This window comes from Anopheles stephensi, unplaced genomic scaffold (assembly GCF_013141755.1).
Source record: "Anopheles stephensi strain Indian unplaced genomic scaffold, UCI_ANSTEP_V1.0 ucontig146, whole genome shotgun sequence".
In the NCBI taxonomy this organism is placed as follows: Eukaryota; Metazoa; Arthropoda; class Insecta; order Diptera; family Culicidae; genus Anopheles; species Anopheles stephensi.
The window spans coordinates 190,001-212,500 of record NW_023405065.1 but is presented as its reverse complement, the minus strand read 5'-3'; the positions used below and the strand labels follow the sequence as shown (position 1 = coordinate 212,500).

The window sequence follows — 22,500 nt, the reverse complement described above, 5'->3', positions numbered from 1 at the left end:
TGATTTTAATTGCCGTGTTTTTTAATTAAGTTGCCTTCTGCGACAATTGCCGTCGGGTTTTGTGTTAAATTAATTTTGAAGTGTCTTTTAAAATCCCCCGACGGCAAAATTTTATGTGGTGGTTTTTATTAAGTTGCCTTCTGCGACAAAGTTCCGACGGCTTTTGCATTTGATTAGTTTTCGATAGTTTCTTAATTCGCCCGTCGGAACAGGTTTTTTAATTGTGATTTTTATTAAGTTGCCTTCTGCGACATTCTTCCGACGGCTTTTGAGTTAGATTTTCCTTTATTAATTCCCGTCGGAAGTGCTCTCTCTTATTTGATTAATTAATTAAATTCTTTCTTTTAATCGCCTTCTGCGAATCACGGCTTGCGTTTATCAAATCAGTGGCGTTACGGTGCAGTGTCATTTGTGTAGAGAAGTGGGAGGCCTCCGTGTCTGTCGATTACCAGAGGGAACTTTGATTAATTGTCTTCTACAATTAAACTTCCGCTTTGTCGACAGTCTTGCGTAGAAGCCAAATTTGGAACGGCCTTCTGCCAATCCAGTCCCGCTAGTGTTGATTCAGTGCCGTGGGTTTTGCCGCCGTGATAATTGTGATAGTGATTTGATTGCCGTGCCTTTAATTAAGTTGCCTTCTGCGACAATTGCCGTCGGGTTTTGTGTTAAATTAATTTTGGAGTGTCTATTAAAATCCCCCGACGGCAAAATTTTATGCGGTGGTTTTTTATTGAGTTGCCTTCTGCGACAAAGTTCCGACGGCTTTTTGCATTTGATTAGTTTTCGATAGTTTCTTAATTCGCCCGTCGGAACAGGTTTTTTTAATTGTGATTTTTATTAAGCTGCCTTCTGCGACATCCTTCCGACGGCTTTTGAGTTAGATTTTCCTTTATTAAGTCCCGTCGGAAGTGCTCTCTCTTATTTGATTAATTAATCAAATTCTTTCTTTTAATCGCCTTCTGCGAATCACGGCTTGCGTTTATCAAATCAGTGGCGTTACGGTGCAGTGTCATTTGTGTAGTGAAGTGGGAGGCCTCCGTGTCTGTCGATTACCAGAGGGAACTTTGATTAATTGTCTTCTACAATTAAACTTCCGGTTTGTCGACAGTCTTGCGTAGAAGCTCAATTTGGAACGGCCTTCTGCCAATCCAGTCCCGCTAGTGTTGATTCAGTGCCGTGGGTTTTGCCGCCGTGATAATTGTGATAGTGATTTGATTGCCGTGCCTTTAATTAAGTTGCCTTCTGCGACAATTGCCGTCGGGTTTTGTGTTAAATTAATTTTGGAGTGTCTATTAAAATCCCCCGACGGCAAAATTTTATGCAGTGGTTTTTTATTGAGTTGCCTTCTGCAACAAAGTTCCGACGGCTTTTTGCATTTGATTAGTTTTCGATAGTTTCTTAATTCGCCCGTCGGAACAGGTTTTTTAATTGTGATTTTTATTAAGCTGCCTTCTGCGACATCCTTCCGACGGCTTTTGAGTTAGATTTTCCTTTATTAATTCCCGTCGGAAGTGCTCTCTCTTATTTGATTAATTAATTAAATTCTTTCTTTTAATCGCCTTCTGCGAATCACGGCTTGCGTTTATCAAATCAGTGGCGTTACGGTGCAGTGTCATTTGTGTAGTGAAGTGGGAGGCCTCCGTGTCTGTCGCTTACCAGAGGGAATCTTGATTAATTGTCATCTACAATTAAACTTCCGGTTTGTCGACAGTCTTGCGTAGAAGCTCAATTTGGAACGGCCTTCTGCCAATCCAGTCCTGCCAGAGTGTTAAATAGTGTCGTGTTTCTTGTGTGTTTGCTGGGATTTGCGGTTTCATCGGACAACGTGTTGGCTGAAAAGCGAAGCACTCCTCCAGCGATAGCATTTCATCAAACCGGCAAGTCTAGGCATATAAGAGTAGAGATTTATTTGTATCATCAAAAGTAGCCGAACGCATATAATTGTTCATCTGTGTAGAATTATCAGACCCTCTCCCGTAAAGTTCGTTGTCTATTTTTTTTCTCGTACCGTATACGCACTCAGAAACCACACTTTAAAAAAACCCAACGTACCCAGTAGCGTAAAAACCCCTTCTTACCTTTAAAATATTTTCCATGTCCCAACCAGGGTTAAACCCCGTTTTTTAAACCTGACAATTTAATTTCCAACGTCCGTACAGGAGTTAAACCCACTTTTTCCATTTCCTGTCCCACCCTGCGTAAACAATATTTTCTGTGTCCGTTAAACTTATTTTGCTACCCCTGTACCTGTGTTCATTCACAACACACCATCTGCACACCAACAGGCACAACTTTTTCTTCCGTGCACACCACCAGCACATCAGCAGGTGGATTTTTTCCCGTGCACCATCTACGCATGCGCAAATTTCTACCCGTGTACCTGTCTGGAAAAAACCCGTTAGCGTTACAAATTTCCCCCGTACCCGTCAACGTAGACCACATATATTCTCGCTTTCTACCTCCCCCACCATCCTTAGCGAAGTATTATCTCAAGCTCCGTAGATCACCCGTAATACCATCTTCCTTCCCACTCTCGTTTTGGAAATTCCAACTTTCTGTTAAAATAACTATCCCGTTGAAGTCAAATCTAAACAAATTTAACCAAAAAATCTTTTAATTCTTCAAACTAGCGCTAATCCTTTCAACATTGTTTTTCCCCATAAATCCATATCCAAACCCCTTAATTAACAAATTAGCAACATAAAAATAGTTGTTTGATAAAGAGCAAACAAAACCCGCTAAAGCCCACCTAACCCTCTCAACAAGCCCGTTATCCATCTAACAAACATATAAGTGTTCCCAGCATAAGACTTTATAATTGTGCCAATCAAAATATCACTTAAATTATCCCTCCTTCCTATAGCAGGCTTTTCCACACAATAGATCCCCCCTTCATTATCATTACTATTACTCTATTGATAACGGTTAAAACTCTCCGAATACAAGCCCTTTCCGTTATTACTCAATCATTACTACGCATCCCTCGCCTTCCAGAATTTTCCTTCTTTTTTTACTAGAGGGAACTCTACTCTCTCTCTCTCTCTTTTGCTCTCAATTCCTTTCTATTTTTTATTAATACAAACCACCCTTTCGTTATCCACCGACATCCAAAAAGCAAATATCTTCCTTCACCACTTTAGGGAATTCTTCTCTCTCTATCTCTCTCTCTCTCCCCCCATTAACCCAGATCACCCACTCTGTTCCAACTGACACATAAAATAGCGATTATCCCTCTTCCAACAAGATTTCCTTTCTTGTCTTGTGGGGAATTATATTTTTACTCCTTGCTTCTTTCTTTCCTATTTATTCAAGCAATTCATTATGCGTCAACCGTCTTTCTAATAGCGATATACATTCTTTAGCGATTTTCCTTTCCCCTTTTTCGAATTTTTGCTCCTTCTTGTGGTGGGAAAATCAATTCTTTCTTATTCTCATTCAGTTAAACAGGCAATTTTTCTGCATTAACCAACATATAAATAGCAATTTTCCATCTCTTAGCGAATTTCTTTTCTTTTCAGCGATTTTATTCCTTCTTGCCTGCGATTTTCTTTCTGTTAAAGATTTCTCCATCATTTTCAGCCTTTTACTTTTGTTCTTTCTTTCGTGCGATTTTTTTGATTTCTAGCGATCTTTTCTATCTCTTCGGCAATTTTCTCCCTTCTTGTGTACATTTAAATTTCATTCAAGCGATTTTCCTTTCCTTTTCTGCAATCCTCTCCATTTCTTGTCGTGTAGGGAATTATTCTCTCTCTCTTTCTCTCTCTTCTTTCTTCTTAATCTCACTCGTTTTCCGAATAATTTGGGCCATTTATTCAGCTTCAACTGGCATCAAACAGCGTTTTTCTTTCTTTCAGCAATTTTCTGTTTCTGCGATTTTTCTTCTTGCATACGATTTTCTTCCGGTTTAGCGATTTTTTTTTTTTCCTTTCTTTTCAGTGCTCTGCATTCATCTCATCTGCGATTTCTTTCTCTTTAGCAGTTTTCTTTCTTCTTAGCGTTTGCTTCCTTCTTGCCTTTGATTTTCATTCTTTTAGCGTCTTCTTTCTTTTTAGCGTTCTTTCTTCCTTTTCTTCTGCTTTTTTCCCTCTTTTTAGCAATTTTCTCTTTCTTTTTGTGACCTTCTTTCTTTCCAGTCTGCGATCTCTCTCTTTCTCGTCCGGTAGGAAATTCCTTTTCTTTCTTTTCGTTCTCTCTCTCTCTCTCTCTCCTTTTTCTTTTTCTCCCATCATGCCGACTATCACCAGAAGCGCCTCCAAGACAAGACTAACGGCATCCCCGGGTCGGCTGTCGGCACCACGCCGCATAGCCACCCGACGACACTCGACGAATGGAGGTGTATCACCACTCCCGATAACCACCAGACAGGAAACCCTGTACACCCGACGGATGACGCGAGGCCCAATGCCGACCGGGACTGCCCCCACGACAGCTGGAACTTCTGCATCTGCGAGAAGAACCCTAGTTGGGGTGAGCATGGTACGCCGGTCGACATTGCAGCCGGTTATCGAGGTGGACACAGACGCAACCGACAAAACACCGACTGGACAAACGATAGAGACTTTCCTCGAGCGATACCCTACTGGCGGCCGACGGGTCAATCCGGTGGAGCGGGCAAGTGCTATGTTGACTGGTTTCGTGCGTACTATACGCGACGGCCAGAAAACTAGGGGCTTCTCTGCGCTGCCGAGGGACTGGGAGGCCGCCATCAGGTCCGTCCTCGTAGTACTGGCCGAGGTAATCGACGATAACAAAACAATGACCACGACAAAAAACACTTCGACATCGACTGACCCAGCCGAGCCTCTGACATGTGTGGAGGGGAGCGAGCTGGACCTTGTCGGGGGACCCGAGGAGCGGGGAGCCGAGGGAGATAAGGAGGTGGTGGCCGAGCCCCCAAACATGGAGGCCATGCCGCCCATTCCACCTCCAGCGGTTCCGCTGCCCCCGGGAATCTCGATGAACGAGCTTGCACTCACTCTGCACATGGCGGAGATAATCAGTGAGGCTAATACGGAACTCTTGAGGAAAATGGACAGCCTAACAAAATTGGCAAAAGCAATAGCAACAGGACAACAACCACATGACATAGGCACAACGACCGACTTGGCTAGCGAACAAGAACAAACACCAGACATCCCTCCAACCACAACGGACATCCCTCAGACGACAGACGACGCCACAACATCTGCAAAAACCGGACTGGAAACTAAACGCAGCAAGAAAAATAAGAAAAAGAACACCACGACCTCCACCCAGAAAAACGGGACCGACACGGAAAAGAAAAAGGACAACAAAAACGCAAACGGACAAACCCAGATCAAGGACAAGTCTCACGAACCCGAGGCCGAATGGACAAAGGTCATGAGCAAGCAGGCGAAGCGACGGGCTCGGAAGCAGCAACGCAAGCAGGAGGCCGCGGTCATTGCAGCAGCACAGTTACAAAAGCCGCAGCCGGAGCAGCAGCAGCCACCGAGGGAGCAACAGTCACCAAAACGCAGCAGTAGGCAGCCGGACGCGCTGGAGGTGGAAACCATCAACTCCACCACCCAGAAGGACATCATGCGTATTCTGCAGGAAAAGCTCGGGGATGACCGGCAGAAGGTCGTGCGCACGAGGACGAACTTCCAGGGGAATATTCTTCTGGAACTCTCCTGCACAGACCACGCGGAAACCCTGGAAATGTGGAAGAGGGTATCGGCTGCGCTGGAGGACAAGGCAAAAGTCCGACCAAGGACCCCCACAACCAGGCTGATCTGCACCAACATCCCCCCAAGCTGCTCAAACGAGGAGATCGCCACGGACCTGAGCGCCGCCCTGGGAGTGACGCTGTACGCGGAACAGATCAGCACCGCCAATTCCAGCTACGGAACGCTAGTAGCGTTCTTCGGCTGTCCGGAAGCGGCGGTTACAGATGCGGTTCTGCAAAATCAGCACGTCATCGGGTTCAGTCGGTGCTGTCGGCTGAAGAAGGTGGAGGCGAAGCGCCAGTGCTACCGCTGCTACGAGTACGGCCACATTGCGTCCCACTGCCGTGGAAAGGACCGGTCGAGCAAATGCCATCGCTGCGCAGAACCAAAACACACGGGACAGTGTGTTAAGGAGCGGAAGTGCCTAGTCTGCAAGGGCCCGGAAGCAATCGGGCACTCGTTTGGACAGCGCCAGTGCCGCCAAGTAGGAGACGTAGTACCTTCACGGCCCAACCGGCGCGCCTAAGGTCCTCCAACAGAACCTGAACCACAGCCAGCTGGCCCAGGACATGCTGCTGCAGACGGCCCGGACGGAGGGCCACGACCTCTTGCTGCTCTCAGATCCATACCGGATCCCAGAGAACAATAGCAACTGGGTGGTGGACCCGACGGGCAGAGTCGCAGCGGTTTCAACAGGAAGATACCCCATCCAGCGCATCATCGAGAACCGGCGGGACAGCTTCGTCGTGGTGGAGATGCGCGGCATTGTGTTCTGCTCTGTATATCTACCTCCTGTGGGTCCCAATGCGACGATAGAAGACTACAGACGTAAGTGGACTGAAATAGCGTCTGTGATTCCACGCAACCGGGACACCGTGATCGGCGGAGACGTCAACGCCTGGTCAGGAGCGTGGGGAATGGAGCGTAGGAGCAACGATGGAGAGCGAGTGCACAGGGGAGCAATCGTGATGGACGCAGCGGCTTCGCTCGAACTGGTCCTGTTGAACCGGGGTAACCGGCCAACATGGGTCAGCCACAGTGGCCGCAGCTCCATTGTCGACGTAACCTTTTGTAGCAGGTCTCTCGTGGGCGACAACAACTGGCGAGTCTGCGACGAAAATCCGAGCGACCACAACACCATCAAGTTTACGGTTGGGAGGACGACGGCACAGACAAGCACTGGTCGAGGACAGCAACAGGCAACGGAGGGCAGATGGGCAACTCGGTTCTTCAACGAGGACCTGTTCGTCGAGATCATGGGGTCGCTAGACATCCATGACCGTACTCTAATGGCAGATGAGCTGACGCAAGCAATGTCCACAGCGTGCGACGCCACAATGCCGCGACTGCCGGCAGCCAGAGGGGGAAGACGATCAGTGTACTGGTGGAATGACGAGATTGCCCAGTTACGACGGACCTACATCGGAATGCGCAGAAGACTACGGAGAGCCCGAACGGACGAACAACGAGACGAAAGGCGGCCGGCCTATACTGCAGCGAGGGCAGCACTGGATCGAGCGGTCAAGGCCAGCAAGAAGGCCAGCAGCGACGAGTTGCCCGAACAGCTGGGGCCTCACGGATTCGGGCCCGGCTACAAAATCAAGAAGCAGCAATGGGAAGGAGCTCGCGTGCCTATGGAACGGGATCCCACTAAACTGCGCCACATCGTCGGGGAGCTCTTTCCAGAGCGGCCACCTATGGAGTGGCCAACATTGGCAGAATGGACGGATCAGGACTCGGAGCGGGATCCAGTTACTGAGGACGAGTTGGTGAGCATTGCAAAATCGCTCAACCCACAGCGCGCCCCCGGTGATGATAACATCCCAAACGTGGCCCTGATAACAGCGATGAAGGCTTTTCCCGGCGTCTTCAGGAGAACGTTCCAGCACTACATTAACTGCGGCCACTTCCCGGAGGAATGGAAAAGGCAACGATTGGTGCTGTTCTCCAAGGCAGGGAAACCACCCGGGGAGTCGTCGTCGTACCGGCCAATCTGTCTGCTGAGCGTCCTTGGTAAAGTGCTTGAGCGACTCATACAGCGCAGGCTCACGGATCATCTCGATGCCACGGGAGGACTGACTGATGCTCAGTATGGATTCCGGAAAGGACGCTCCACTATGGACGCCATCAACAGGGTGCTCGCCAACGGAAGAGTTGCGCTGGACAAGAAGCGCAAAGGCGACCGACTGTGTGCGATGGTGACAATCGACGTGAAGAACGCCTTCAACATGGCCAACTGGACAGCGATTGGAGAAGCTCTGCAGAGAAGAAACACGCCACCGTACCTTCAGGCGATGCTGCGGAACTACTTCGTCAATCGCACACTCCACTACGAGACGGATGAAGGGCTGGTTTCGCAACCAGTGTCGGCTGGTGTTCCGCAGGGTTCGGTTTTAGGACCAACACTCTGGAACGTCATGTACGACGATCTTCTCCGTGTGGAGTTGTCCGGGAAGCGGGCGGACATCATCGGATTTGCTGACGACGTGGCCTTCACCCTCATCGGTAGAGATACGCAGGAAGTCAGCGACCATGCTACGAGGAACCTTGAGACGATCGAGCGCTGGATGAGCGGAGTTGGTCTACAGCTGGCCCACCAAAAGACCGGCTACATGATCTTCTGCACCCATCATAACCCGCAGATAGGCCAACTGACTGCGGGTGGGCACACGATTAACTCGGAGGAATCGCTCAAGTACCTAGGGGTCGAACTCTGCCGCAAACAGCACCACGGCCGGCATCTGGAGAAGGTGTGCACCAAGGCATCTCGAATAACGAATGCCCTGACCGCCTTGATGCCGAACAAATGTGGACCGAAGAGCAGCAGAAGGAGACCGCTGGTCAACGTGGGGAACAGCATCGTACGCTATGCGGCACCGGCGTGGGGACGGTCACTTCTTCAAAAGGAGATCCATCGCACCAGGATCCAGAGAACGCATCGGACAGGAGTGCTTCGAGTTGCCAGCGCCTTTCAGACGACCTCATACGACGCCGCCTGTGTGGTGGCTGGTACCATCCCGTTAGTTCTTCTCCTAGAGGAGGACATACGCTGCCACGACGAGAAGGCAGCGCGGGGCGGTCCAGCACCGGGAATACGAGAACGACAGCGTGAGGAGACGCTGAGACGCTGGCAGCAACAGTGGACAGCTGGAGCAGAACAACAGAGAGCGCCGGGTTTGAAGACGAGGAGAATGATCCCAGACATTATGTCCTGGGTGAATCGCAAGCACGGAGAAGTTGACTTTTACGTTTCCCAACTATTTACAGGTCATGGATTTCTCCGGAGCTACTTCGTCGACAAAGGCATCCTGGACGGCTCGCCAAACTGCCCGGTGTGTGAAAACACCGTGGAGGACGTCGAGCATGTCATGTTTCACTGTCCACGGTTCGCTCGGGCACAGCAGGAGATGCAACAGCAGTGCCACACCCGCCTCACGATGAACAATCTAGCGGCGGAAATGTGTGCAAGCAGCAGTACATGGGAGGCGGTTCGAACTGCCGCTCGGACGATCTTCAAAACACTTCAACTGAGGTGGAATGAGGAGAGTCCGCCAACGGCAAGACGACGGCGACAACATCGACAGCGGACGAGAGAGCAAGCTGGGCATTAATAACTTCCTCTTTTCCACAACATAGGACACCAAATTTGGATGCAGCAGCGGCAGCGACGAGTAACCAGGGCCTTTGCTTGAGCAAAAACCCGCCCGGTAGTTACGGCAACGGACGAGCGGATTGGAGCAGCACTGGCAGAAGGAAGACGCGAAGCACCAGCAGCAGCACAGACAACTAGGACGACAACAACAGCAAGGGTGCACAGCACACACGTCCCTACATGGAGTACTTCGCACTTCAGCGCATCGGCAGGGGTCGGATCAGGTCGAGGAGTGGTTTAGTGAGGTCCCACCGGTTGCCAAGTCCGCTTCTCGGGCCTGGTGTCACGGTGAATCCCACATAACCCAGATCGGAGAGCACTGTCATGCCGTGACATGCCCCCGTGACGGTGTACCTTTTGAAGGTTCCCTCCCCGTAAACAAAAAAAAAAAAAAAAAAAAAAAAGGTAGCCAAATGCCTCGTCATCTAATTAGTGACGCGCATGAATGGATTAACGAGATTCCCTCTGTCCCTATCTACTATCTAGCGAAACCACAGCCAAGGGAACGGGCTTGGAAGCACTAGCGGGGAAAGAAGACCCTGTTGAGCTTGACTCTAGTCTGGCATTGTAAGGCGATATAGGAGGTGCAGCATAGGTGGGAGGGCCCGTCTCGTGCGGACCCGCCTCTGAGATACCACCACTCTTACTGTTGCCTTACTTACATGATTGGGTGGAACAAGCGCGGGCCTCAGGTCCGGGCCGTTGCGGTCACTCACTCCCCCGCCGGGAGCGTGACGGGCGGCCCGCCTGCAGCTGCCCAATGCGCCGTGTTTCTCGCTCAGCGTCCAGCCATGTCGCTGGGAGGCGCCTCCCGGGAGCCGTGCCGTGGTGTCGTAGCAGCGACGCGCGCCGTGCCATCGCGCCCCGCCGACCGTGAGCCGTGGCCCGCAAGGGTCAAGCACGCGTACGTCGGTGGGCGCGTGGCCGGCGCTGCGCACGCTCGTTTGCGCCGCCCGCACTCTCGCGCCCGGGTCCGGCCGCCGCCCGGCTCGAAGACATCTGGGCAAACCTATCGGTCCACGTCATGGACAGTGCCAGGTGCGGAGTTTGACTGGGGCGGTACATCTCCAAAACGATAACGGAGGTGTCCAAAGGTCAGCTCAGTGTGGACAGAAACCACACGCTGAGCATAAGGACAAAAGCTGGCTTGATCTCGGCGTTCAGTACACTCCGGGACAGCGAAAGCTTGGCCTTACGATCCTTTTGGTTATAACGAGTTTTTAGCAAGAGGTGTCAGAAAAGTTACCACAGGGATAACTGGCTTTTTTTTTTAATATAAGAGGTATGTATTTTTATTAAGTATGAGGTTACAAAGTAATTTTTCTCCCCCCACGAGGTAATAAAAACCCTTCCCTCCTTCCACCCTTTCCTACGTTACCGCGAGGTTTCTTTTTTAGGATAAGGGCCCTACTTAACGCCTGTGTCGCATATTTTTAAAAAATCTGCTTTTCGCCTTCATGTATTTGGGGCATCAAGCGACACTCACAAAAGTACCTATTGTGCCTCCTAATAGTTTTACCTCTCCCTGCCTGCTAATTCCCAAAGAGTGCAAGGAGCACTTCGTCAGCTTCGACGGCTTCACCCCGCTCCAGCCTGCGGCGTGCCCGATGACGCCTGACTCTTTCCCGGACGATCCGCCGCTCCTCCTCTCTTGCGGCGATCTCCTGTTCTGTCAAAAGACGGCCGTCTGGATGGCGTGGAGGTGATGGTTCGCCACGGGCCGCCCGCGCTTCAGCTCTTCGATTACGCCGCGCCTCGTTACGCCGGTCATTCCGCTCTCGGACGATTCTCTCGTGCGCTTCGTCCAGTCGCGCAGCAGCTTCCCGCATCTCCGCGCTCGCACTGGTAGCTCGCTCCACATACCAGTCTTGCTGCAGGGCTGTGGTGATGCGCTTAGCCGCTTCACACACGCGACTCCAGTGCTGCTGGTCCTTCAACAAGTACTCCTGGATGTTGTCCGGAGTCACCGCCGCCACCAACCCCTCCTCCAGCAACTCACTGCGGACTTCCGCAAATCGCGGGCAGCTGAAGAAGGCGTGCTCCGCCGTTTCCGGTACCCCCGTGCATCTCACACAGTCAGGTGTTGGCGACAGATGCTTGGTGTGGAGGTAATCATGGAAGAAACCGTGGCCTGATAGTAACTGTGCCAGGTGAAACGTCATTTCACCGTGACGTCGGTTCTTCCATGACCCTATGTCCGGGAGCACTCGGTGGGTCCACCTCGTAAAGCGGCTTGTGGGCTCCAGCTCATCCCACTCCGCTTGCCATGCCTCGATAGTACTTCTTCGCTCTTCAGCTCGGATGACAGTGATGGGCATACCCGTGTCCTGCCGCCGCTGGTAACATCTGGCGTCCTCCTTCACCTGTAGCCAGATGGGGATAACCCCAGCAAGTACTGCTGCCACCTCACTCCGTACCGAGATGAAAGTGCGCGCCACCGGTCTCGCGTATAGGCCCTGAACGCGAGCCAACCTCCGCCGGCACTGCTGTAGATCGACTGCCGTGTGCCAGATTGGCGCCGCATACCGCATCGTCGAATCTACGACTGAGGCCAGCAATCGTCGCTTCGCACTTTTCGGGCCGCTGTGATTACACATCAGCCTGGAGATCGCCTGCGCAACCCTGGCTGCCTTCGCTGTGACGTAGTCCACATGTGGCCCCCAGGAAAGATGGTCCTCGAGCATTAAGCCGAGGTATTTGATGGTCCTGGTAGGCCATCTCTCCTGGCCTTCAATCGCAACTGGACAGTTGGTGTTATAGCGCCGCATTGTGGAAACCAGCACGAGCTCAGTTTTCGCTGGGGCGAGCTCGAGATGGTGCGCCGTCATCCAGGCGCTTATCGCCGCTATCGCCGTCTCCGCCGCTTCCGCCGCCGCCTGTGGTGTGGTGCCTTTCGCCAAGACGACTAAATCGTCGGCGAAGCCCACCAGCTCCGTCCCCTGGGGCAACTCCAGTCGCAGCACGCCGTCATACATCACGTTCCACAGGGTGGGACCGAGAATCGATCCCTGTGGAACGCCCGCCGATGTTGATCGCCGCACCGGTCCCTCGCTGGTCTCGTACACTAGCTCTCGTTCTGAGAAATAACTCCTCAGAACTCTTTGAAGCGTTGCAGGGACACGCTTCTCCTGCAGAGCTAGTGCAATCGCCTGCCAACTCGCTGCGTTGAACGCGTTCCTGACATCCAATGCTGCCACCATCAGACATCTGGGATCCCGCGAGTTGGTGCGATGGAAGGACCGGGCTTGCTGGCCTAGTTCGACGACGCGCTGGATCGCCTGCACCGTTGATCTCCCACGACGAAAGCCATACTGGGATGGTGAGAGCAAGATGGCATTGCTCTCTTCCAGGTGGTCGTTGAGACGGTTGAGGATTAGCCTCTCGAACACCTTGGAAACCGCTCCCAGCATGAGCAGCGGGCGATACGAAGACGGGTCCCCAGCTGGCTTGCCTGGCTTGGCAATCAGCACCAACCGCGCCTTCTTCCATGGCCTCGGGAACTCGCCGCGCTGCAGAAGATCGCCATAGACTCGCGCGAACACCTCCGGGTGCTGGCGCACTGCTTCCTTTAGCGCTGCATTTGGGATGCCGTCAAGTCCCGGAGCTTTTGACGACGCCATCCTCGTTGCGGCCATAATCACCTCCTCGCTGGTGATCGGTGATACATCCGCTTCGTCGTCCATCTCAATCGCTGGCCACTCGAACGGCGGATGTGTCGGGAATAGGGTGTCTACAATCGGCTGTAGAACTGCGCGATCAGTCTCAGGTGGTGTGCGACTGCGCAGTTTGGCCATCACCACCTTGTACCCCATCCCGAACACATCATCCTCCACGCTATCGATCAGCTCCTGCATGCATCGTTCCTTGCTGTGGAGGATTTCCTGCGCAAGCAGCCCGCGTTGCCGAAGAAGATCGGAAGATGCGACGGCTCGATCTTCAGGAGTGGTAGCCCGATGGCGTTGTCCCTCAGCGACTGCGCAGCACTCCCGCAACCGCTCGATCTCAGGCGTCCACCAGTACATCTTCGGCGAGACACGAAAGGTTGGCCCGGTGACTCGCTGCATGACCCCGTCACAAGCAGCAGTTAAGCCGACGAGCAGTTCGTCCGGAGTTGATGCGAGGCTGAAGCGGCTGTTTGAGAGCGCTATCTCAAAGCACTCGCGATCGAACTGTGCCGTCTTCCACCTCACTCCGGCGTGCCTTGCTAGGCCGCTGGTGTTGTGCAGCCCTCCTCGTCGCTGTAGCTGGTGTTGATGCTGCTGATGTCGTCCACTCTGGCTTGTTCGCCTACTTGGAATGGCTACGCTGAATGCGATGTACCTGTGGTCACTGCCAGAGTATTTGTTGACGATACTCCATTCACCCGGAACTGCGACGCTTGGCGAGGCAAAGCTCACGTCGATCACGCTTTCACGTGCGACTCCGTTGCCGGTGAACGTTGGCTCGCTTCCAAGGTTCAGCGTCAGCAGCCCGAGATGGTTGACCGTTCCCATCAGATTCTCGCCTCGCGATGTTGTGCGAGCGCTGCCCCATTCCTCGTTCCACGCATTAAAGTCGCCTGCTAGCACCGTTGCAGGATACCCGGCGAGCGCCATTTCTACTGCTTCCAAATAGTCGTCGAACTCCGCATTGCTGATGCTGGGCGGTGCGTAACAGCTGGCAAAGGCAACGCCCCCGATTGTTGCAACCACCAATCCCGAGGCTGCGCTTCCTCCAAGATGTTGAATGGGGTATTCGCCGGTTGCAACAATAGCCACGTTCTGCTGCTCGTCGATCGCCCATTTGATGTTGTCACGCGGAGGCCTGTACAGTTCGCTGGCGATGACAACATGCGCGCCAACCTCCTTCGCCGTCTGCAGCATAAGATCTTGAGCTGCACGGCTCCGCCCGAGATTGATCTGCAGGACTTTTAACGTCGGCAGGTCGGGTGACCTATCGAGTGCGGGCCCTTGCAAATCGCGCAACACGGCTCCTCCTGGCAATCCATCGCCAGATGGCTCGTCTTCCCGCATCGGATGCAGGCGTCCGATCGATCGATCGCGCTCTTGCACTTCGCCTGCACGTGGCCGAGTTCCAGGCAACGGAAGCATCGTTGCAGCCAATCCTGTCGTTGCTGCACGCGGCTGACAGGACTCGAGGTGTACATCACCTTGATGTGCTGTCCTGCCAGCTTCTCCGCCGCCTTCTCGGAGACTCGAACCCAGGCCATCTTCGTCGAGTCGTTCATCGTGATCAGGCGAACCTCCTTCTCGCTGATGGGTTCCCCCGAAAGGGCTGTCAGCGCTTCCGCCACCTCCTTCACCGCCGCTAAAGGGTCGATATGATCTACTCGAACCTCGACTTTGTTGGTGATAAGTCTGCAACCGAGTGATGGAGTTGTTTTATCGCAGAATGCCTTCACTGCGTTAAACACCTCCAACGAGTTTGCGGATTCCGGCAAGCTCATAACCAATCGCGAGCGTGATGTTCGCCGTCCAATTCCGAGCACCTCAGACAGATGGGCCAGTTCTGTCACCGAGCGAATCATCCGGTAGGCCTCCAAGTAGGCTTGACCCTCGCCTGGCGTGACTTCGATGGCGTCGGGACGATGTTTTGGCTGCCGATTAGTCACGTTTGTTGGAGCCTGCGCCTGCTGCTGGTTTTTGGACGCCGGCTGTGCTGCTGCTGTTTTCTGCTGCTGTGGTGGCTGCTTGCGAGCCGGGCGCCGGACAACTTGCGCCCACGAGCCACCGTTATCGCCGATCGCATCCTCTGCAGCAGTAAGGGTGGGGAAGTCGCTGGATGGCTGCTGGCTTCGCTCACCCGTCTGCCGTTTCTGCTGCTGCTGTTGTTGCTGCTGCTGCTGCTGCTGCTGCTGCTGCTGCTGCTGCTGCTGCTGCTTCTGCTGCTGCTTCTGCTGCTGCTGCTGCTGCTGCTGCTGCTGCCGCTGCTTCTGCTGCTGCTGCTGTTGCTGTTTCGCCTGCTGCTGTTGCTGCTTCGCCTGCTGCTGCTGCTGCGACCCGGTGGCCGCCTGGCTGCGCTGTGCAACTGGTTGTAGTGGCGCGTCTGGAGAGGCATCTTGTTTGGCTGCAAGCTTCCGGATAAGCTCAGCCATCTCGCGAATTTCCTCCCGCAGTGCTTGCACTTCCTTCCAGTGCCGGCTGTCAGCTTCCTCCTTCGCCCGTTGAAGGTCCTTGATCATGTCAAGAAGCCCCTTGCGCTCATCCAGATTTGCCTGCAGCAACAACCGAGTGCTTATAAGCTCATCGGACATTATCGCGAGCGTGTTCTCCAGCGATGCCAACGACGCCATAACAGGCGCCGCCTCAGGAGCCTCAGGAGCTGGCTTGTTGCTGGAAGTCGCCTTCGTCGCCTTCGTCGTACTGCTCGATGCTGTGCTGCTGCGAGTAAGCAACACTTTCGGCTCAGCGGTGAGTTTTTTCGCGCCCTCCATCATGGTAGTGTCCACGGACACCGTCCGAGGACGCAGTAATCTGCTCATACCTCACTCCGACGCCCTCTGGTGGTGAGGGTTTCTGCCGCAATAATGGAGAACCCAAAACACGCTTTTCCGAGCGTAACTCCCCCAAATGGCTTCCAATTGTCTCGAACCCAACGGCGATTTGGTGTGTGATGATGTTGTGCACAATCTTCCAGAAGAACTCGACGCTCGTTTCCCCCTCCTTCTTCCAGAAAAACAGGAAAAACCGTTTCAGACGTGGTTTTTCCGCTCTGGGGGGGTGGTAGGTGGAAGTAGGGGGGCGGGATGGTGTTCCCCGCAATCCTCGTCTCAGGCTGCGTCGATAGAGGGGTCGCGTTGGGGGGTGCGGTCGGAAAATTGGGAAAACCCAGAAAACGCTTTTCCGGGCGTAACTCCCCCAAATGACGTCCAATCGTCTCGGACCCAACGGCGATTTGGTGTGTAATGATGTTGTGCACAACCTTGCCGAAGAACTCGACGCTCGTGTCCCCCTCCTTCTGCCAGAAAAACAGAAAAAACCGTTTAAGACGCGGTTTTTCCGCTCTGGGGGGGTGGTGGGTGGAGGTAGGGGGGCGGGATGGTGTTCCCCGCAATCCTCGTCTCAGGCTGCGTCGAAAGAGGGGTCGCGTTGGGGGGTGCGGTCGGAAAATTGGGAAAACCCAAAAAACGCTTTTCCGGGCGTAACTCCCCCAAATGACGTCCAATCGTCTCGGACCCAACGGCGATTTGGCGTGTGATGGTGTTGTCCACAACCTTGCCGAAGAACCCGACGCTCGTTTCCCCCTCCTTCTGCCAGAAAAACAGAAAAAACCGTTTTAGACGCGGTTTTTCCGCTCTGGGGGGGTGGTGGGTGGAGGTAGGGGGGCGGGATGATGTTCAGATGCTTCCTCTCTGCAAGCCGCGTCGATCGATACCCCACTCGGTGGGGTGCGGCGTATGATTCGGCGACGGGGGGGGCCCGGAAAAACGCTATTTTCCAGGGGGGGTGGGGGAAAACCCTTGCGGGGGGGTATTCTTCGAGGTAAACGGACACCCCTCCCCGAACAAACCCCTATCGGGAGACGCCTGGTTTTCCCGCTACGCCCGGAAAACTCTTCTGCTGCACACTTTTCCGGCTGGAACGCCCCCTGGTGGTGGAAAACTGGTTGGGTTTTTGCGGGGGTGGGTGGGGGGCACCCGCCCGAACAATCCGTCCGAAGACCCCGATCGTCTATCTCCCCTCCTTCCCCGGGAAAACTCGGAAAAACCGTCTCCGGGGGGGGTTTATCCGCTCTGGGGGGCTGGTGGTGGGTGGTGGGGGGGCGGGGTGGCCACTTCCGAACTCCCCTCTTCGAGACGCGTCGATGGAGGGGTCGCACGCCTGGATCGGTGGACTGACCACCTGGTACACCAAGGGGGGGCAGAAAAGGCCCGCCGGGAACTCCAGGAAACCAGGGCGGACAACCCGTTCGAACACCGGGTGCCGGGTGTTCCGTCCGGAAGATTTTGAAATTCCAACCTCACTTTTAACCGACGCCAAAATTTCACACACACGCCGCCATTTTCGCGACACCGAAAACCGCGTGCTTTTTTGGGTGGAAATTTCCCCCGCCTATAACTCCGCGAGTTTTCCACGGATCCGCCTGGAATTTTCACAGCTTGTTCGCCTCCGGAAAACGCACAAACCACTATATGGCAGCTCTCTGCCAGCACTTATAGTTTGAGAGTTATAATCACTCAAAGTTTTGCACTTTAAACGTCCACAAAATGGCGTACTCCATGAAATCGTTAGTTCTGTCTTCACTGTTTGGTGCGTCTCAATAGCGCGCTTCTTTTGATACGTCACTTAAACAAATCGGTCCACTAATACGCGAGTTATTCCCGGAAAACCGTTCCCCGAAAAACTCCCCCAGTTTTCCGAATTTTCCGGAAAAATTCGGAGGGGGGGTTCAGGATGGCAATCGGGGGCCGGACACAAAAATCCACTGTCCTAACTACCGAATTTCCCGAGTTTTCACCACTTCACTTTTTCCTCGCGGAGCACAGCGTGGATGCGTCTGCACTGTTCGGCTGCTCGATCGCCACTACAGGGATAACTGGCTTGTGGTCGCCAAGCGTTCATAGCGACGTGACTTTTTGATCCTTCGATGTCGGCTCTTCCTATCATTGTGAAGCAAAATTCCCCAAGCGTAGGATTGTTCACCCTTTCAAGGGAACGTGAGCTGGGTTTAGACCGTCGTGAGACAGGTTAGTTTTACCCTACTGGTGTGTGCTAATACGTGCTATCGTAACGGAACTCCTGTGCAGTACGAGAGGAACCACAGGTACGGACCACTGGCTCAATACTAGTTCGACCGGACTTTGGTATGACGCTACGTCCGCTGGATTATGCCTGAACGCCTCTAAGGTCGTAACCAATCCGAGCTGATAGCGCTTCAAAACCTAATGGGCAATCGGAAGCTAGCGGGCCTAACAACCCTCCGAGATCCGCTGGAACTGCCTCTGCAGCCTGGCGCCTCATCCCCGCTTCATAGACTGGGCCGCATCGCGCGGGGTCGCACTGCACGTGTTAGTACCTGACCATAGGGAACGCCGGTGGCCGCCGACCTCGCCGACCGTGGACTTGACTAGTTTCGATGCCCACCGACCGCCCGCAAACGACGGGACTTCAGGCTAGGAGTTTCAAGTTGTAGAGATGCGTTCGCATCGATCCTCTCAGGCGACCTACGCCTGGTGGTGTTATGGTGGACGCAAGGCACGTCCTGGCCCGGTAGTATGTACAAGAAAATGTACAAGTCCGGGAATATGGGGTGCATCGTATGTAACGTTCGATGTACATATAAAGCCTGGTAGGTGTTGGGATTATATCTGCAACACGGGCATTATCGAAAGATGGTTAAGTGGAGTCACCCAAAGGGTGCCGTGCGTTATAAGGTACGTAATGCACAGTAGAGATACATTGTCGGGAGGTGGAACCCGAAAAATGTACAAGTCCGGGAATACGGGGTGCATCGTATGTAACGTTCGATGTACATATAAAGCCTGGTAGGTGTTGGGATTATATCTGCAACACGGGCATTATCGAAAGATGGTTAAGTGGAGTCACCCAATGGGTGCCGTGCGTTATAAGGTACGTAATGCACAGTAGAGATACATTGTCGGGAGGTGGAACCCGAAAAATGTACAAGTCCGGGAATACGGGGTGCATCGTATGTAACGTTCGATGTACATATAAAGCCTGGTAGGTGTTGGGATTATATCTGCAACACGGGCATTATCGAAAGATGGTTAAGTGGAGTCACCCAATGGGTGCCGTGCGTTATAAGGTACGTAATGCACAGTAGAGATACATTGTCGGGAGGTGGAACCCGAAAAATGTACAAGTCCGGGAATACGGGGTGCATCGTATGTAACGTTCGATGTACATATAAAGCCTGGTAGGTGTTGGGATTATATCTGCAACACGGGCATTATCGAAAGATGGTTAAGTGGAGTCACCCTATGGGTGCCGTGCGTTATAAGGTACGTAATGCACAGAAGAGATACATTGTCGGGAGGTGGAACCCGAAAAATGTACAAGTCCGGGAATACGGAAAAGTTCCCCATGAAAGGCTGGGGATACAATTATTGATACAAATAATGTGCCTAAGGGTACATTTATTTTTCTAAGTCCCAGAAATCCGTCACTGAACATCACGACTTACAAACACATCTTCCCCCGGTCCTCCCATATACGGCACGGGGACAAGTATGAAGAATGAAAATCATGTGTGTATGGAACATATAATGTGCCTGAGAGCACATTTTTTTTCTAAGTCCCAGAAATCCGTCACTGAACATCACGACTTACAAACACATCTTCCCCCGGTCCTCCCATATACGGCACGGGGACAAGTATGAAGAATGAAAATCATGTGTGTATGGAACATATAATGTGCCTGAGAGCACATTTTTTTTTCTAAGTCCCAGAAATCCGTCACTGAACATCACGACTTACGAAGACATGTTCCCCCGGTCCTCCCATATACGGCACGGGGACAAGTATGAAGAATGAAAATCATGTGTGTATGGAACATATAATGTGCCTGAGAGCACATTTTTTTTCTAAGTCCCAGAAATCCGTCACTGAACATCACGACTTACGAAGACATGTTCCCCCGGTCCTCCCATATACGGCACGGGGACAAGTATGAAGAATGAAAATCATGTGTGTATGGAACATATAATGTGCCTGAGAGCACATTTTTTTTCTAAGTCCCAGAAATCCGTCACTGAACATCACGACTTACGAAGACATGTTCCCCCGGTCCTCCCATATACGGCACGGGGACAAGTATGAAGTATGAAAATTTTTGGTCACAGCGTGAAATCCCTCTAATGATCATGAAAATAGCATCGGATCACTTATCTGACCATAAAAAGTGAACCAAAACCCTATTTGGACAAACTTTTTGGTCCTATGAAAAAATCACTTTTCATATATGTCATGGTCGAAAATTTTCTAAGTCCCAAAAAATCACATATTCTCGAATATCTCGAAAACTACTTATCGGACAGGGGTCAACCAAGGTGTTTTAGAAAGGTCTTTACTAGCTCTATTTAATGAGCCATAGCGACTTTCAAGTGATTTTTTGACACTTTTTCGCATATCGGCATCCTTGGTTCCCATACTGGCCATAGGCCATAGGGCACCGAACGGCCAACTTTTGGTCCGGGGGTGAAATTTTTTTTTCACGAGATTTTGATGAAAATGGCTTCGGAACGCGTTTCTAATAATGAAAAGTGAAACCAAACAGTATTTGCGAAGAAAAAATTGTCCTATGAAAAAATCACTTTTTCTTAGGGTACGGGTCAAAAATTTTCTAAGTCCCAAAAAATCACATTTTCTCGAATATCTCGAAAACTACGTATCGGACAGGGGTCAACCAAGGTGTTTTAGAAAGGTCTCAACAAGCTCTAAATAATGGGCCATAGCGACTTTTTAGTGATTTTTTGACAAATTTTGTCATATCGGCATCCCGAGTTCCCATACTGGCCATAGGCCATGGGGCCCCGAACGAAAAAATTTTGGTCCGAGGGTCAAAATTTTTTTTCTCATAAATTTGTTCAAAACGCCGTCGGAACGCGCCTTAGATCATGAAAAGTGAAAAGAAACAGTATTTTGCAAAAGTTGGGGTGGCCTATGACTTACATGGCCACGTCCTAGGTCCGAGTTCCCGAGGTCGTGTTCTTCAGTGGCGGAAAAAAATGGCCACTTGTGGGAGATGCAAAATGTTCATTTTGTATTATAGGGGACACACTATCGAAGCGAAAATTTCAGAAATGGCCTAAAACGTGAAGAAATGATGGGGTATGTACGAAAAGAAGGTTTTTATGGTCAAACGGTGAAAATTTTTTTTTATGAAAAATTTTGGTCTCCCACCGTTCATGAATTTCTAGGACCAAAAATCGAAAAATTTCAAAACTTCACGATCGAAAGGGAAACGCATATGTGGTGTCCCTAGGTGTGTACGGTGTACGAAAAACGGGTTCACGATGAGATATCAGGCAAATAAGTGGACCTAAAGTGAGTTATACGGGTAAGACGAGGTGTCCAAAGACCGAAATAGGGGTACCAACTGAGAACGAAATGAAGGTCCCCGAAGTCGCCATACAAGTTATAGGAGGTGTCCAAAGTACGAAAAGAGTTCCATATTCGGCTGTTCCTACTATATGGTTCCCTGATTGCTGCTCCAAGGAGTAGTGAGGAAGTGTCCAAAGGTCTGTTGGGGGTATCGAGGTGATACCCTCGACGGACAATATGCACGAAAAGTGGTTCGATGATCTATCCTGTAGGTCGTACGGCAGCCATACCCGGCTGGAAGTACCGCGGTAATTCCGCAATAAAACGTTCGCCAGACGAACAAACAAATTGAATTAGCTCATCGTAGTGTACGGAAACGAAACGAAAATGTAAGGTGATTAGGGATCCGGGAGCAATCTCGCGATCCCATGGTTCGGTGTAAGAAATGATACGAAGTGTTCATAAGTCTCCTCTGGAGGCAGAACCATCGTAGCAAAGTTCGGGAACCCAAGGGTCACAAAAACTCGTAGGACGATATCCACGAATAATCGGGGACTTGTGGGGACTACCGTGCCCTGACAAGTCAACTACACCTTAACTGGTGATGGTCGTCCTACGGGGACCTGCGGGGAACAAAAGGGTCACTAAAACTCGTAGGACAATATCTCCGAATAATCGGGGACTTGTGGGGACCACCGTGCCCTGACAAGTCAACTACACCTTAACTGGTGATGGTTGTCCTACGGGGACCTGCCGGGAACCCAAGGGTCACAAAAACTCGTAGGACGATATCCACGAATAATCGGGGACTTGTGGGGACTACCGTGCCCTGACAAGTCAACTACACCTTAACTGGTGATGGTCGTCCTACGGGGACCTGCGGGGAGCAAAAGGAGTCAGAAACAATCGTAGGACGATATCCACGAATAATCGGGGACTTGTGGGGACTACCGTGCCCTGACAAGTCAACTACACCTTAACTGGTGATGGTCGTCCTACGGGGACCTTCAGGGAGCCGCAGTAAGTCGCAGGTCGTATGCGAGCCTTGATTGGTCCTGTTGGGGGCGTGCGGGGTGTAATGCCTCGGTACGTCAAATGTTGGTGTACGATGTACATCGATAATCTGACATCCTCCTGAACAACCTTTGCTCGTGTGGTT

The 22,500-nt window shown here is 51.9% G+C and overlaps 1 protein-coding gene across 1 annotated transcript; it reads left to right on the top strand.

Moving 5' to 3' along the window:
• The first annotated feature begins 5,361 nt into the window (after positions 1 to 5,361).
• LOC118515364 lies at positions 5,362 to 6,213 on the top strand. Its single transcript, XM_036062017.1, has one exon. It carries the CDS (start codon positions 5,362 to 5,364, stop codon positions 6,211 to 6,213), a length of 852 nt encoding a protein of 283 aa, XP_035917910.1.
• The last annotated feature ends 16,287 nt before the right edge of the window (positions 6,214 to 22,500 follow it).